A 12,275-nucleotide genomic window follows, 5' to 3' on the forward strand; every position below is an offset into this window, starting at 1 on the left:
TTGCTTTATAAGACTGCAAATCATTCTTCATTAGATTCCAACACATCTGTAAAATACACCGACAATGTTTGTTACAAACACATGGATCAAACCTTGGACCACATTGACCCCAAATGCCAGAGTGGTCCTCCTCAACCAAAACTCAAACAGTTTAATGGAAGTCTAGCTGTGTAAATCTGACCCTTTTAAAACAAGCCAAGAAAACACAGATCAACAAATGATAATGTTCAATATGAGTGAAAGGTGATAAAGGATTTAAAAAAAGAATTAGGCCTCTCCATCCTATACTATGTGCATGTAATCCCAGGGGACCCTACCATTTTCCTCTTTTTGAACCCTCTGAAAGTGTAACATCTTACAAAATCAGAGGTTGTAATCGCATGTAAAATCCATCCATCAAACTATCTCCAGCACTCCATTACCACATGATTCCTTGAGCTCCGGTTGAGGTGTAAAAAGAGCTATGAGAAGAGGATTTCTTCTGAGGCATGAAAGAAAATCATCCTTGTAAATTTTTTCATCATTATCCTCATCAAGTAACATAAAAAGACCATGGACCTGCAAGTATCCATCCAGCTAATATAAGTTAAACTATAAGAGAAAAAGAATGTAGTGGCAGAAAGACGTGAGAGAAGAAAAGTATTTTAATAGATCAAAATGGGTTACATCGTCCTCATTCCAGCTAGGGAGAGCAGATTGGATGGAATCTCGTAGCTGAATTAAAATAAATGGAAAGAACAAGTTAGAGTTAGTTCAAATTTCAGCGAAAGTTGTAAAGGAGAATAGGTGTATGATAGTTAATAATTACTTCTTCTTCGACGATGTAGCCCTTTACTGCACCGCCACACTCAGCAAAGGCTATTTCACAGGCTTGACAAAACCCTGGCTGCTTCATGACATGTGCAGATCCATACAAGAACTAGAAGCAGCATACAGATGTGCATAAGAAGAGTGTCATGATCGATAAGGAAATTTGAAACATAAATATGCAGTTAGAAATTTTTTTGTCTGAAAACCAGTAGAGATATTATATGTAGTATTGATAGTTCTACGTAGCACAGAAAACGGTAAATTTTGGAAATAGTTACCTGTTTGAATGTAATTTTCCCACACTTCTCCACATCAATGAATGCAAATATCTGTTATAAGATACAATCAAGGTGACAATCAGAAGACAAAAATATGAGCATAATGAACTCAAGTTGCATTGAATTTAAGGCTTTGGCAACAGAGAGAAGACAGGTGGGAAAAGGAAGTTATAAGGAATCTCATGAAGCCAAAAGTACAGGGAAGAAAAACCGAGTACAAAATAGTTATAACTTGCAGCGGCATCTTGATCGCAAGTTACTATAAATGGTAGTACTTTGTAACATAAGGACATTAATGCTGGGTAAATTTAGTATAAATCTTAAGGATTAGAATGTCAATTCTGAATGGATTTAAAGTTTAATCCCATAATACTTTGAGAAATCTTGAGCTATTTGGTAACTAACCTTTTGAGCAAGAGGACAAGCTCTGAGTCTAAAAACGCTCAAAAAGCCACGGTATTGAACACGGCCACTGCAAACAGGAAGTATAATTGTATCAATTCCCACAAAATAACATGAAGTATTACCAAAAATTGTAGCAGTCATCAGTGAAAAAGAAAACATTCATATTTGTGGTAAAGTTGCCATCATATGTATAGGTCACAGATGAGAGCATAAATGAACAAAGACATCAAAGGAACATATTACTATTTATATTAAATACTGTACAAGGAGGCTTCGGCTGCTAATAAAATATGTAAACAAATAAAGGCCATTATGATAATAAAAAAAGCCATTTTAATTGGACTAACCAATTGAACCAATCAGGTATCCATTTTAACTCAAACACCTAGTTAATCACAAAATCGGTGAGAAAGAAATGGTCTGGCTGGACCAGTAACTTCTTTATTATTTACATTTTTTATTTAATATCTTTTAACCATATAAGCTGCAATGACAAGTTACAAAGATGCATATAAATGCAAAAATATTAATTTTTTAAGAGAAATAATATGATCAATTTAAGTTAGTTTATAATCTAGTATGTAATTATGAAAACTTAATTGATTATCAGCGGTTCAACCTTGATTCCATCGTGATCGAACCATTGAACTTTAAACCAATACCTCCACACCAGTTCAACGAACAATCTAGTTACAAAGCATTGTTTATCACACTCCAATGACTTCATCTCAATATTTATGACCTCAATAATTTATAGGTTTTTCGCTGCGAAAAAAGAATCGCCAGCCCCCTTGTTCAGGTCTTCAATTTAAGTAAAGATTTCAAATTTAAGAGTTCATATTCATCCATGTTACCCTTGCCCCTGAGAGACTACATAACATTTTCTATATAAATTTGGTGAACATTATTGCACCCCTTACACTTACTTCAGTGAAGAATTATTACTTCTAATAGAGGTTTTGCATGGATTATGAGAAACTCCATAAGAATTTCAATAATCATTTTCAACAAATAAGGTAGTTCCATTATAACTAACACAATCACCTGAAGTAAGTCAAAATTGGATGTCATCAATATAATCTATTTTTTTGTACCAATAGTACCTTTAAGAAATTGTTTTAGTAATGATTTAACAGTCAATTGCGCACAACTAAATATAAATATCAATATAATTTTGTTTTCCCCTGTAACTGAGCAAGAAAAATTTCACCAGGTAACTTGCAAGAATGTGACAGTAGTACCTGGGATCGGGATTCATAGCCAAGAATTTATCCAAAAAGTCCACAGCTTCCAAGCTACTGATATGAAATAACTGAAAAGAAACCCAAATTGTTTTTTATCATTCCTTTCAATATTACTATAAGTATAATTTAGTTAAAAGAAAAAGATTAATCACAAACAAAAAAAAAAACAAATTGGAAATCTCTGATTTAATGGTAGCCGTTCCCATGCAAGAATGTTCAAATTTTAACTGGCAATACCATACAGGCAGACCAGTCAGAGAGAAAGCATGTATTAACTACTGCTATCCCTAACCTTTTTTTTATTCCGTCCCTGCTTCTACCATAAAAGGACTTAAAAGGGAATAATAATAGACATAAAGGAATAGACCATAAAACATAATAAGCAATGGCACATAGCTGGTGTTGTTGACATGTCACTAGGGAGGTCACACGTTCAATTAATGGAATCAGCTTCTTGCAAGTGCAAGGTCAAGCTGTCCACAACAGACCCACAATCAGTCTGTCCCTTCCCTGGACCTCATCATGAAGGGATCTTTATAGCATTAGGAAATTCTACTAGCAATATGGAAAGCAATTCTACTAGCAAATTCTTTGAGCAGCACCAAAGGCTTCCAGAAGGCAATTTATCTCTAGCATCCACTGGCATAAACATATTGATATCATGGCACTTCCATATACTAGAGGAGAAATGGAATGAACTATTTAGCCTAAATATTACGTAAACAAATTGGCATGAAGAAAAATTAACATGGACTTGATAACGGCAAAGAAGTGAAATGGCACATTTTAAAAAAATAATAATAATCAAAATTGATTCAAGCTCAGTTGTTTTAAGGGACTCACTGATTCCACTTTGGCCATTTCAACCATATAACTCGAGGGGTTCTCCTGCCAAAATCGACAAGGTAAAATGTCAGTCACGACAAAAATAGATTGCAAATTGTACCAAAACAGGAAGAGCATAACAATCGCAACATCTATGGAAAAATATAAGTTGGGTACATTAAGAATTATTTGAAATTTTCAGCAGAATAACCTAACAGGTGAGGAGATGTTAAATATGATCTTGATACCTAAGATGACCATATTTCATATCATTAGTTGGCTACTTCACTCTCGTTCCTTAAGGTTCTTAAAAAAAACCAATATATCAATTTAATCCAAAACAAGACTCGAAGCAACCATCTCAACATGTGCAAGTGTGTCTGAAAAGTGGTTTGATGCCTTAAAACTATAAAAGAGTAATCATGGGACTGAGCAAATGATGTAAAGAAAGGTCTGCAAGTGAGAAATATGACTTTATTGGTGTGCTAGAACTTAGAAGTTAGAAATAAGAAACGTCTTACAATATTTGGGTTGTATCTTGTAGTATTTTAGAAAATCTTAGATTATATGTTAGGATAAAGTTACATATTTCATGACTAGCTTCCTTATTTAATTACAACTAAGTCTAATAATCATGATTATTAGTTTCTATGTTTCATTAGGATTAGTAGTCTAGTACTAGTATGTATGATTATGGAATAGTACCTAATCTTTTGTAATCATACCGGAAACATATTTGCTTCCCCCTATGAAGCACGGACACCTCTAGGCGTAGGCGTGTCGCGGTGTCCGACACGTGTCGGTGTCTAACACTTGTATGACACTCGTACGACACATGTTGAAAAAGTCAGACAAGTGTCGGAAAAGTCAAACAAGTGTCGTCAAATAAATGGTTTTTTTATATACTTTGACACTTGTTGAGTAGGTGTCCGACACCCGTATCACACTCATACAACATGTGTCACACAATTCAGACAAGCTTTTCAAATAGGAATTGTTTTTCTTTTTGCTTCATCACACCTTATACATTTTTTTGCCAAATCTCATACATATCTAAAAGGGTTAAACATGTTTTGAAACGATGATATCTATGAAGAATTAAAAATATTAGTTTTGATTAGAATATTTTTAATTCTTTTAATGATAGAGGGATAAATGAAGCTCAAATAGTATCATATACATAGCTGTGTCGGTGTCCTATATTTTTACATTTACGGTGTCGGAGTGTCCGTGTCCGTGTCCGTGTCCGTGTCCGTGTCGTGTCGCGGTGTCCGTGTCAGAGTCTGTGCTTCATAGGCTTCCCCTTTTGATATCTAAAACCCTATGATTTCAAATGGTATTATACTCGTATAGTGTTGACAGATTGCCAGCGCCATGTCATAGCGGATTCTCTGTTAGCTGCCATAGACAACAAAACCTATTATATCTGCCATGTTTTCCATCATCGCAATGCCGTTTACAAGGCAGAATTTGTTGCTAGCTTCCATAATCCGCCAGCGGTATACCGCAAAAATATACTCTACCCCCTTTCATATCTAAAACCCTATGATTTCAACATAGTATTATACTAGTATAGTTTTGACAAATTGCCAGCGCCATGGCATAGCGGATTCTGTGCTAGCTTCCATAGATCACAAAACCTATTATATCTGACATGTTTTCCATCATCGCAATGCTGTTTACATGGCAGAATTTGTTGTTGCTTCCATAATCCGCCATCGGTAACACTCTAGTTGTATAATACTTGTCCTTACTCTTTAGTTTCATACCACAGTCAACTGAAAGTCTTCACTCTTGCTTTTACCTATTTTCTTTTCTAGGGCCTTTTAATTTCAGCAAGCTACGCAGATGTCTAGCGCCTGCAAGATATAGGTTTATCACACAAAATCTGCATCACTTATGATGCATTTCCTTTTACAGAGATTGCATGCAATAGACAATAGTACTGATATCCCAAAATTAATTAATATAAATATGAGAAACTCTGGATTCAATAACACAGGTACTGAATTTAACATTACAATTCATTTTATGTGTGAAAATAGTCATTGAATACCAACCAACCTAATACTTGTTTTGCCCGTTTGAATTTGACCAATGTGTACAAATGGAATGCAAACAAATTTAAAAATGCAAAAAACAATTAGGAACTAGGATGAAGATACTTGTAACAAACAATAAAAACTGCACACCTGTTTTGCTTCTTGTGCTCTCGTATGAAGCATTATGTCTCCATAAGAATGTCCAGTTTGGACAGTATTCAATGCAGTTGCAATAGCATGGCTAGCCTGCACTTATCCATATATTGATTGTTAAACAGTTGACTACTCACACGCATACAGACTAAATTCAACAAATCATCCAGTGTATTCATTCTTAACAATAGACAAGATGAAAAAGAAATAATAAATAGAGATAAGGTAAAAAAATATTAGGCAAGTTCCCCTCAAATTTCCTTTAACAGGTGCACCACTGCTACTCTAACTATATCTTAAGTAAGTCAATCCTAGCATTTTCTTAAATTCCAACAATCCTCTCAAATGTGAGTCTTCCATATCACTATACTTATACCGTTGTACCAACTAATGGGACAATTAGCTAATTCCACCACGGTAAAAAGACTTCTGATACAAGGATCTATTACACATGGATCCACTCAACCCCCCTCCCAACAAGCCGAACCATGACTGTGAAAGCGCATGTTGGGGAGTCAAAGGAGCACTGGGAGCAACAACAAAAAAAGATCTAGACTACCGCCCTTGACACCACATCTCAACCCAAAACCTTAAGGTATTGAGTATGCAGGTTGCCTCTCTTGTATATCGCTTATTTAACTCATTCTTAGTCGATGTGAGACAGACCACTCATACTTGAATTCCAACATCCACTCATCCAACTTAGCATCACCATCACCTTGGCATATCCTAATGTTATATGTTATTTGCATGCCTTTGTCCAACATTCACTATCATTGAGCATATCTAGTCTAAACAGCTAGCTGTTCAAGAGAATTTTACAGAGTTTGATAGACACTTTTCAATAACTAGTTTTGAAAGCATCTATCATCCCATCTAGCCTGAATCCTACGAGTATATGTGACATCCGTATTAATCTCGCCATCACTTCATAAGATGGATACGAGATATCGAGACAGAGACTTGTGCTACAAAGTGATTGCTAATTTTCACCTGACTTTTCTCCAATACACCCGCTTGTGCCAAGGGCTATTGGACCTATTGTGTGGAAAATACGGGTGGTCCAACAAAGAGTCTAGAGATTTAAGATAGACTCTTATATAATCATAGATTTTGGGCCTATCTTAGGTGAGACTTGGACTGTTGAGGGAATTTTTGACTCATTTTAGTTCAAATTTAAATATATAAAGGTTTCAAGGATCTAAATATCAAGAAAAAAAATCCCAAGTTAAAAGCTTCAAATATTCAAGAAAGATAAATAAAGAAGTTCAGACTGTATGTAAAAACTACGAAACAAAATAAGAATGCTCACCCGTTTACGAAAATGCACAGCAGTTTCTTTATCATCTAGGGGTGAAATGACAGGAAGATATTCTACCTGTTAAATTCAAGATGAAAGTTTACAATTACTTCAAGAATAAGTTTCCAAAGAACACAGTGGATTAACCACTCTAAAGAAAAACATAACCCATAGGAAAGTATACCTCAAAGAAATTATGGAATTGAGTGAACATCCTGAACATAAGCTGTCCCAAAGAAACATTACCCCTAAAAGTATGCAAGTAACATCATGAGTGATAAGTTATGCCAACAAACAGTCGTAATGAATGACAGAGTCTTCATAAACAAATTGCCTACCAAGATTGATCAAAGTGCACATGAGGATAGCGCACAATTATAGGCTGGATTGGGTACCCAGGGATAAATGCACCGAGTTGGAAGGAAATAAGGTTCCGGCCGTTAGTAGTAGTTCCCTCGGGAAATAAAAGTACTCGAGGAAATCTATCGCAAGAAGCCCTTCTCTGTTATTCCAGTCCTTAAAAGCAGATTTATACATCAAACAGTTTATAAAATTGATAACATGACAGCTTTATATGAAGAAATTATGTTCCCAGTATATCTATTTGTTCAGTCCTTTTAGTTCAAACTAATTCTTGCAAATTGCTATTCAGTTCCAACATCGGAAGCAAATGTAATTTTACAATATCTAAAATTCTTAGTCAACTTTTATCTTCTCTTCTACTTTATATGGCCAACTATATTTTTCACTCAATCATATTCTTCATAAACTTTCGTCAAATATAGTATTTAAGAAACTCTGCAAAGGCTTGGTTCCAAAATAGGAGCAATGAAGGCAATAAATATAGATAGTATCCAAATGATTGTGGTGCAATAAGCACAATCGAGAACAGAAAGGTAAGTAAGCAAACATCAATTGACAAATTGACAAGCATACTTACAACCAAACACCAGAGACAATTTTAGTATGCAGATTAAATTACAATAAGCAAACTAACAGAAATGTTTTACCTTTATTTCTCTTACAGCCTGCTTCCTTGATGACGGTGAGAACCTGTTAACATATATGACCTGCAAAAAACAGGGGGATAAAACAGAGAATGGTTGAATCCATAGTTTCTTATAATTTGAAATTTGCATACATAAAATGTGACCATGAAAAGAAAATACCTGCATTGCTCTAATGATTGTGCCAACAAAGGGTATGGAGTCATGAGACTCAGATGCCACGATGGTGGGAAATAATTCATAGAAATAGAAGATAGGCTCAATATAAGATACATGATTAGATACAATTATTGGAGCGACATCCCTTGGGGCAGGTTTTCCTTTCCGTTTTATCCAATGATAGCTGCAATGGACAGAAAGAAACAACAATACAGAGAAATTCATGGTTAGATGAGAGTATGTACAAAGAAACTGAAATCAACATTCAAGGAGTAAAATATGCCAAAAACTCATATTCTCCGTTCGGGTAAGACAGCATAAACAGAGGTGGACACAACATAACAATTTACCATCATAACGGAACACAATTTTTTATTCGTTTAAAATATCTAAGCATATTTTATTTCATTTTATCTATGATCTAACCTTCTTCCCCCCTAGAAATACCAATAATCTTCTCATAAATCAAGCAGAGATGGACACAACTTATATAATTATTCAAACAAAAGCCAATTCTATCCTCTAATTACATGACATGCATTTCATTTCAACTATCTCCCCTGTCCTAAACCTCTAATTAAACCAAGAACTCATTAATACATTAAACAAGTTATCCACCCACTCCAATAACCCGAAGATCCCACACGTCATATCCATGAACAACAACAAAAAAATAAGCCACTTCCTCAACCCTTAGCTAACATATTTTTCTAAACAACCAAAATTAAATCTCTACACCATTCCCTCCTTTTTCTTATAGGAAATTGTGAGTGGTTAATTAGCTAAGGGGATGGAGATTTGTTAGTAGTAGGATCAAACCTTAAATGACCTACATAATACACTTTCGCTCCCCAAACCCATACCATTGAGCTACTCCTCCCGGTAAACACAGTCCCCTTCTTACCACAGACAGTCCCCTCACCGGTGTTGTCAAATGGCGGATTCAGTGGCGCTATAGTATTGATGTGTAGCAGAATTTTTCGGTAGTATAGCGGAATTTGAATTGACCAAACCGCAATTCTCTCCACGATCCGCCATTGACAACACAACTCCTTACAATGAGATTCACAACACAACTCCTTACAATGAGATTCACAACACAACCCATGAACTCTAATGCTGATTCCATTAACATAAAAAATGAATCAGTAAAGATCGTAATGTTCCTTACTATCATACTGAAAAAGATTTATCCTATCAATTAAACCAGAAATCACAAACACAAACTTGACTAAGATCTAAACTTTTAAAAATATATAAGATGAATTTGAATTATATCATGAAGTAAAGTAAGTCAATTACTATAGTCTATAAGATATCACACCTAACTTTATTAACTCTATATTCCTAGAAAAAACAAAAAACAAGAGAGAGATGAAAGCATTGAATGATGAAGGTACAAACCCAAAAGAGAAGAGAATGAATCTGGCGGCAATTCTAGTGATCCACATAATCCTACTCCTCCACCTAGGCATAGGATTTTCTTTATCTTTCCAACCATAAAGTGCCAACTTAGTAGCTACATACCCTATCGCTAAACACAATCCAAATATCACCAACCGAACCAAAGCTAAAGGAATACACACAATCGTCTTCACCCATTCATAAAAACTGTTAATCCCTGCTTTATAGTTCTGGAACGGGTCCACCGTTATCCCCGCCGGCACAGTCAACTCTCCGCCGCTGAAACCTAACGCGCTGAACGGATTGGAGATTGGAGAGGCGGTGGTGTTGGTGGAAGAGGCGGAGTTGGAATCGGAGTCGACGGTGAGGATTAGGTGATCGGAGGGGAGTAACGGGGAGGTGATGGTGTTGTGGTCCGCCATCGACGGAGGAATTATACCGTTATACGGTATATACGTAGAACAATACGAATGGAATACGGTTTGAATTATTGTTATAGTAATGTGAAGATGATTTTGAAGGTGAAAGGTGAAGAAGAGATTGAAGAGTGGTTTTTATTTTATGTGTTGTTGTTTTGTGTGAGGAATGGAATTGAAAGGAATGGAGGAGCATCTTTAATTTGAGATTCTTTCCATTGTTTATAGGGAGAGGGGAATGGGAAAGTGGATTTTCGCATAGGATCAAGAGAAATATAATACTATTATTATTATTATTTTATTTTATTTTATTTTGACACAATATTTTATCTTTTGACTCAATTATTACTCCTATTAATATTTAACCGTGTGTATAGATCAAATTTCAGCATTTTTGTTTTCTTATTGTTTAAGAAAAAAATCAGATTTGATTATTAGTTGAATATGGAAAACAATTATATAGTCATACTTTTTATTTAATGGTAAAACTTATTTTGATTTATCACGTGATTTATTTATAATATAAAATGTGATAGGTTAATTGTGGTCACTCATCAATTATGGAAAACTCCTTTTAGATGATGAATGGGAGAGAAGCTAACTTTTGGCTTGACAATTAGTGTGGCGCGACTCTTGCAGTTAGGTTCATCATCCCAATCAAGTATCACAAGCATCTCAAAGCTAAAGTTAGTAGTTATATCAGAGATGGAAAATTGTCAATATTTCAGAATCTTTTGTTGCCTTTTTTTCATGAGTGATATCATTAGTTCTTACATCATTTCTTTGGAGAATACGTGAGGACTTGGAATCATGTTGACAATGAAATACTCACTCTAAAGTTGGCTTATCTTACCACCAAGGGTCAATATAACAATGTCTTTTGAAATAATATATTGTGGCACTCTAGCATTCATCCTGCAAAGACCACTATTCTTTAGAGAATTATTCACAAGGTCATTCCTACTTATGAGATCTTGAATATTCGAGGAATGTAGTTTCCTTCTTAATGCAGACTTTGTCTCAATCATATAGATATCATTGATCATCTCTTCTTTCATTGCAGATTTGTTTCACATGTATGGATTATCAATCATCAACTTCAGGATAATGAGTCTAATAGACTGTTGGAAAGTTATTGATAGAGGATGGTCTCCTCAATGCTTTGTTGTCATTGTCGATGTGATTCAATTTGGATTGGTTGAGATTTGATTAGCCATAAGCTTGGCTATATTCGAGGATCAGAATGCTACTTGGAAGAAAAAAAACATCAAAATAACTATTGAGGTTATTAGATTGGTCAGAAACAACACTAACAATATTGTTGGAGCATCTATACATGAGTTTTCCATCATGAAGGCCTTCAATGTTTCGATCCATCCGACCAAGTTGAGAACTTGCATTTAGGTGCTTTGGAGGCCACCTTATTTGGGTTGGAGAAAAGTCAATGTGGATGGCAAGTATACGGGTATTCTCTCTTTGTGTGCTTGCAATGTTATTTTTAGAAATGATAAAAGCAATCACATTGGTAGTTTCACTCATTTCATAGGTGAGGGTAATGCTTTGATAGCAGAGTTTACAAGGATGGTCATGGCTATGGAGGTTGTCATTGATAGGAGTTGGGACAAAATTTGGATTGAAACGGATTCGTTAATGGTTGTTAAATTTCTTTCTAACCCAAATGTTGCCCTAGTTACTATTAAAAATCGTTGGATTAATTGTCTTCATAGGATGTATGATTTGTGTTATTTGATCACGCATATTTATTGGGAAGGCAACATGTGTACAAACGATCTTGCGAGAATTGGCTTCAAGAATCAAACCACTACTTGGTTTGATCATTTGAAGGTTGAGATTATAGAGGATTTCTTGTGTGACAAGATTGGATTCCCTAAACTTAGATGGGTTTCTCTTTGAGGGATTTGATTTTGTCCCCCTTCTTCTTTTCTAATCATTTTTCTCCTTAATATATGGATTGGGCCCAAATTTATTAAAAAAATAATAATAGTTTAGAAAATTTATAAATATATATTTGACTTTTTATCTCTGCTCCTTACACTTTAAAGTGTTTTCTACTTTTTCTATATCTCTTTTACTTATATTATTAGATATAAAAATTAGATATTTATTCAAAAGTACTTTAATAAAATAGATGAGAAAAAATTTATAATTTTTTGTTAGAGAGATTTGTTTTTTTTTTATTTCAGTAACAATGTTTAATTTATATTTAAAAAG

General features: G+C 34.7%; 1 protein-coding gene across 1 annotated transcript; it reads right to left on the minus strand.

Moving 5' to 3' along the window:
* LOC127075845 (lysophospholipid acyltransferase LPEAT2) lies at positions 1–10,298 on the minus strand. The gene is made up of 14 exons (XM_051017342.1): positions 9,628–10,298; positions 8,227–8,407; positions 8,068–8,127; positions 7,396–7,559; positions 7,242–7,305; positions 7,070–7,135; positions 5,755–5,850; positions 3,581–3,625; positions 2,735–2,805; positions 1,494–1,560; positions 1,089–1,139; positions 809–919; positions 667–714; positions 1–558 (listed from the first exon to the last, which is right to left on the minus strand). Exons 1-14 carry the CDS (start codon positions 10,047–10,049, stop codon positions 397–399), a joined length of 1,608 nt encoding a protein of 535 aa, XP_050873299.1. The 5' UTR covers positions 10,050–10,298; the 3' UTR covers positions 1–396.
* Positions 10,299–12,275: the final 1,977 nt, after the last annotated feature.

This window comes from Lathyrus oleraceus, chromosome 4 (genome assembly GCF_024323335.1).
Source record: "Lathyrus oleraceus cultivar Zhongwan6 chromosome 4, CAAS_Psat_ZW6_1.0, whole genome shotgun sequence".
Classification (NCBI taxonomy): Eukaryota; Viridiplantae; Streptophyta; class Magnoliopsida; order Fabales; family Fabaceae; genus Lathyrus; species Lathyrus oleraceus.

Excerpts from the sequence above, each read along its gene's own strand:
- LOC127075845 (XM_051017342.1), bottom strand. The coding sequence starts at position 10,049 with ATGGCGGACCACAACACCATCACCTCCCCGTTACTCCCCTCCGATCAC. Across the intron at positions 7,136-7,241 it reads AATTCCATAATTTCTTTGAG|GTAGAATATCTTCCTGTCAT; the intron begins GTATACTTTCCT and ends TGAATTTAACAG. Across the intron at positions 559-666 it reads CTAGCTGGAATGAGGACGAT|GTCCATGGTCTTTTTATGTT; the intron begins GTAACCCATTTT and ends GGATACTTGCAG.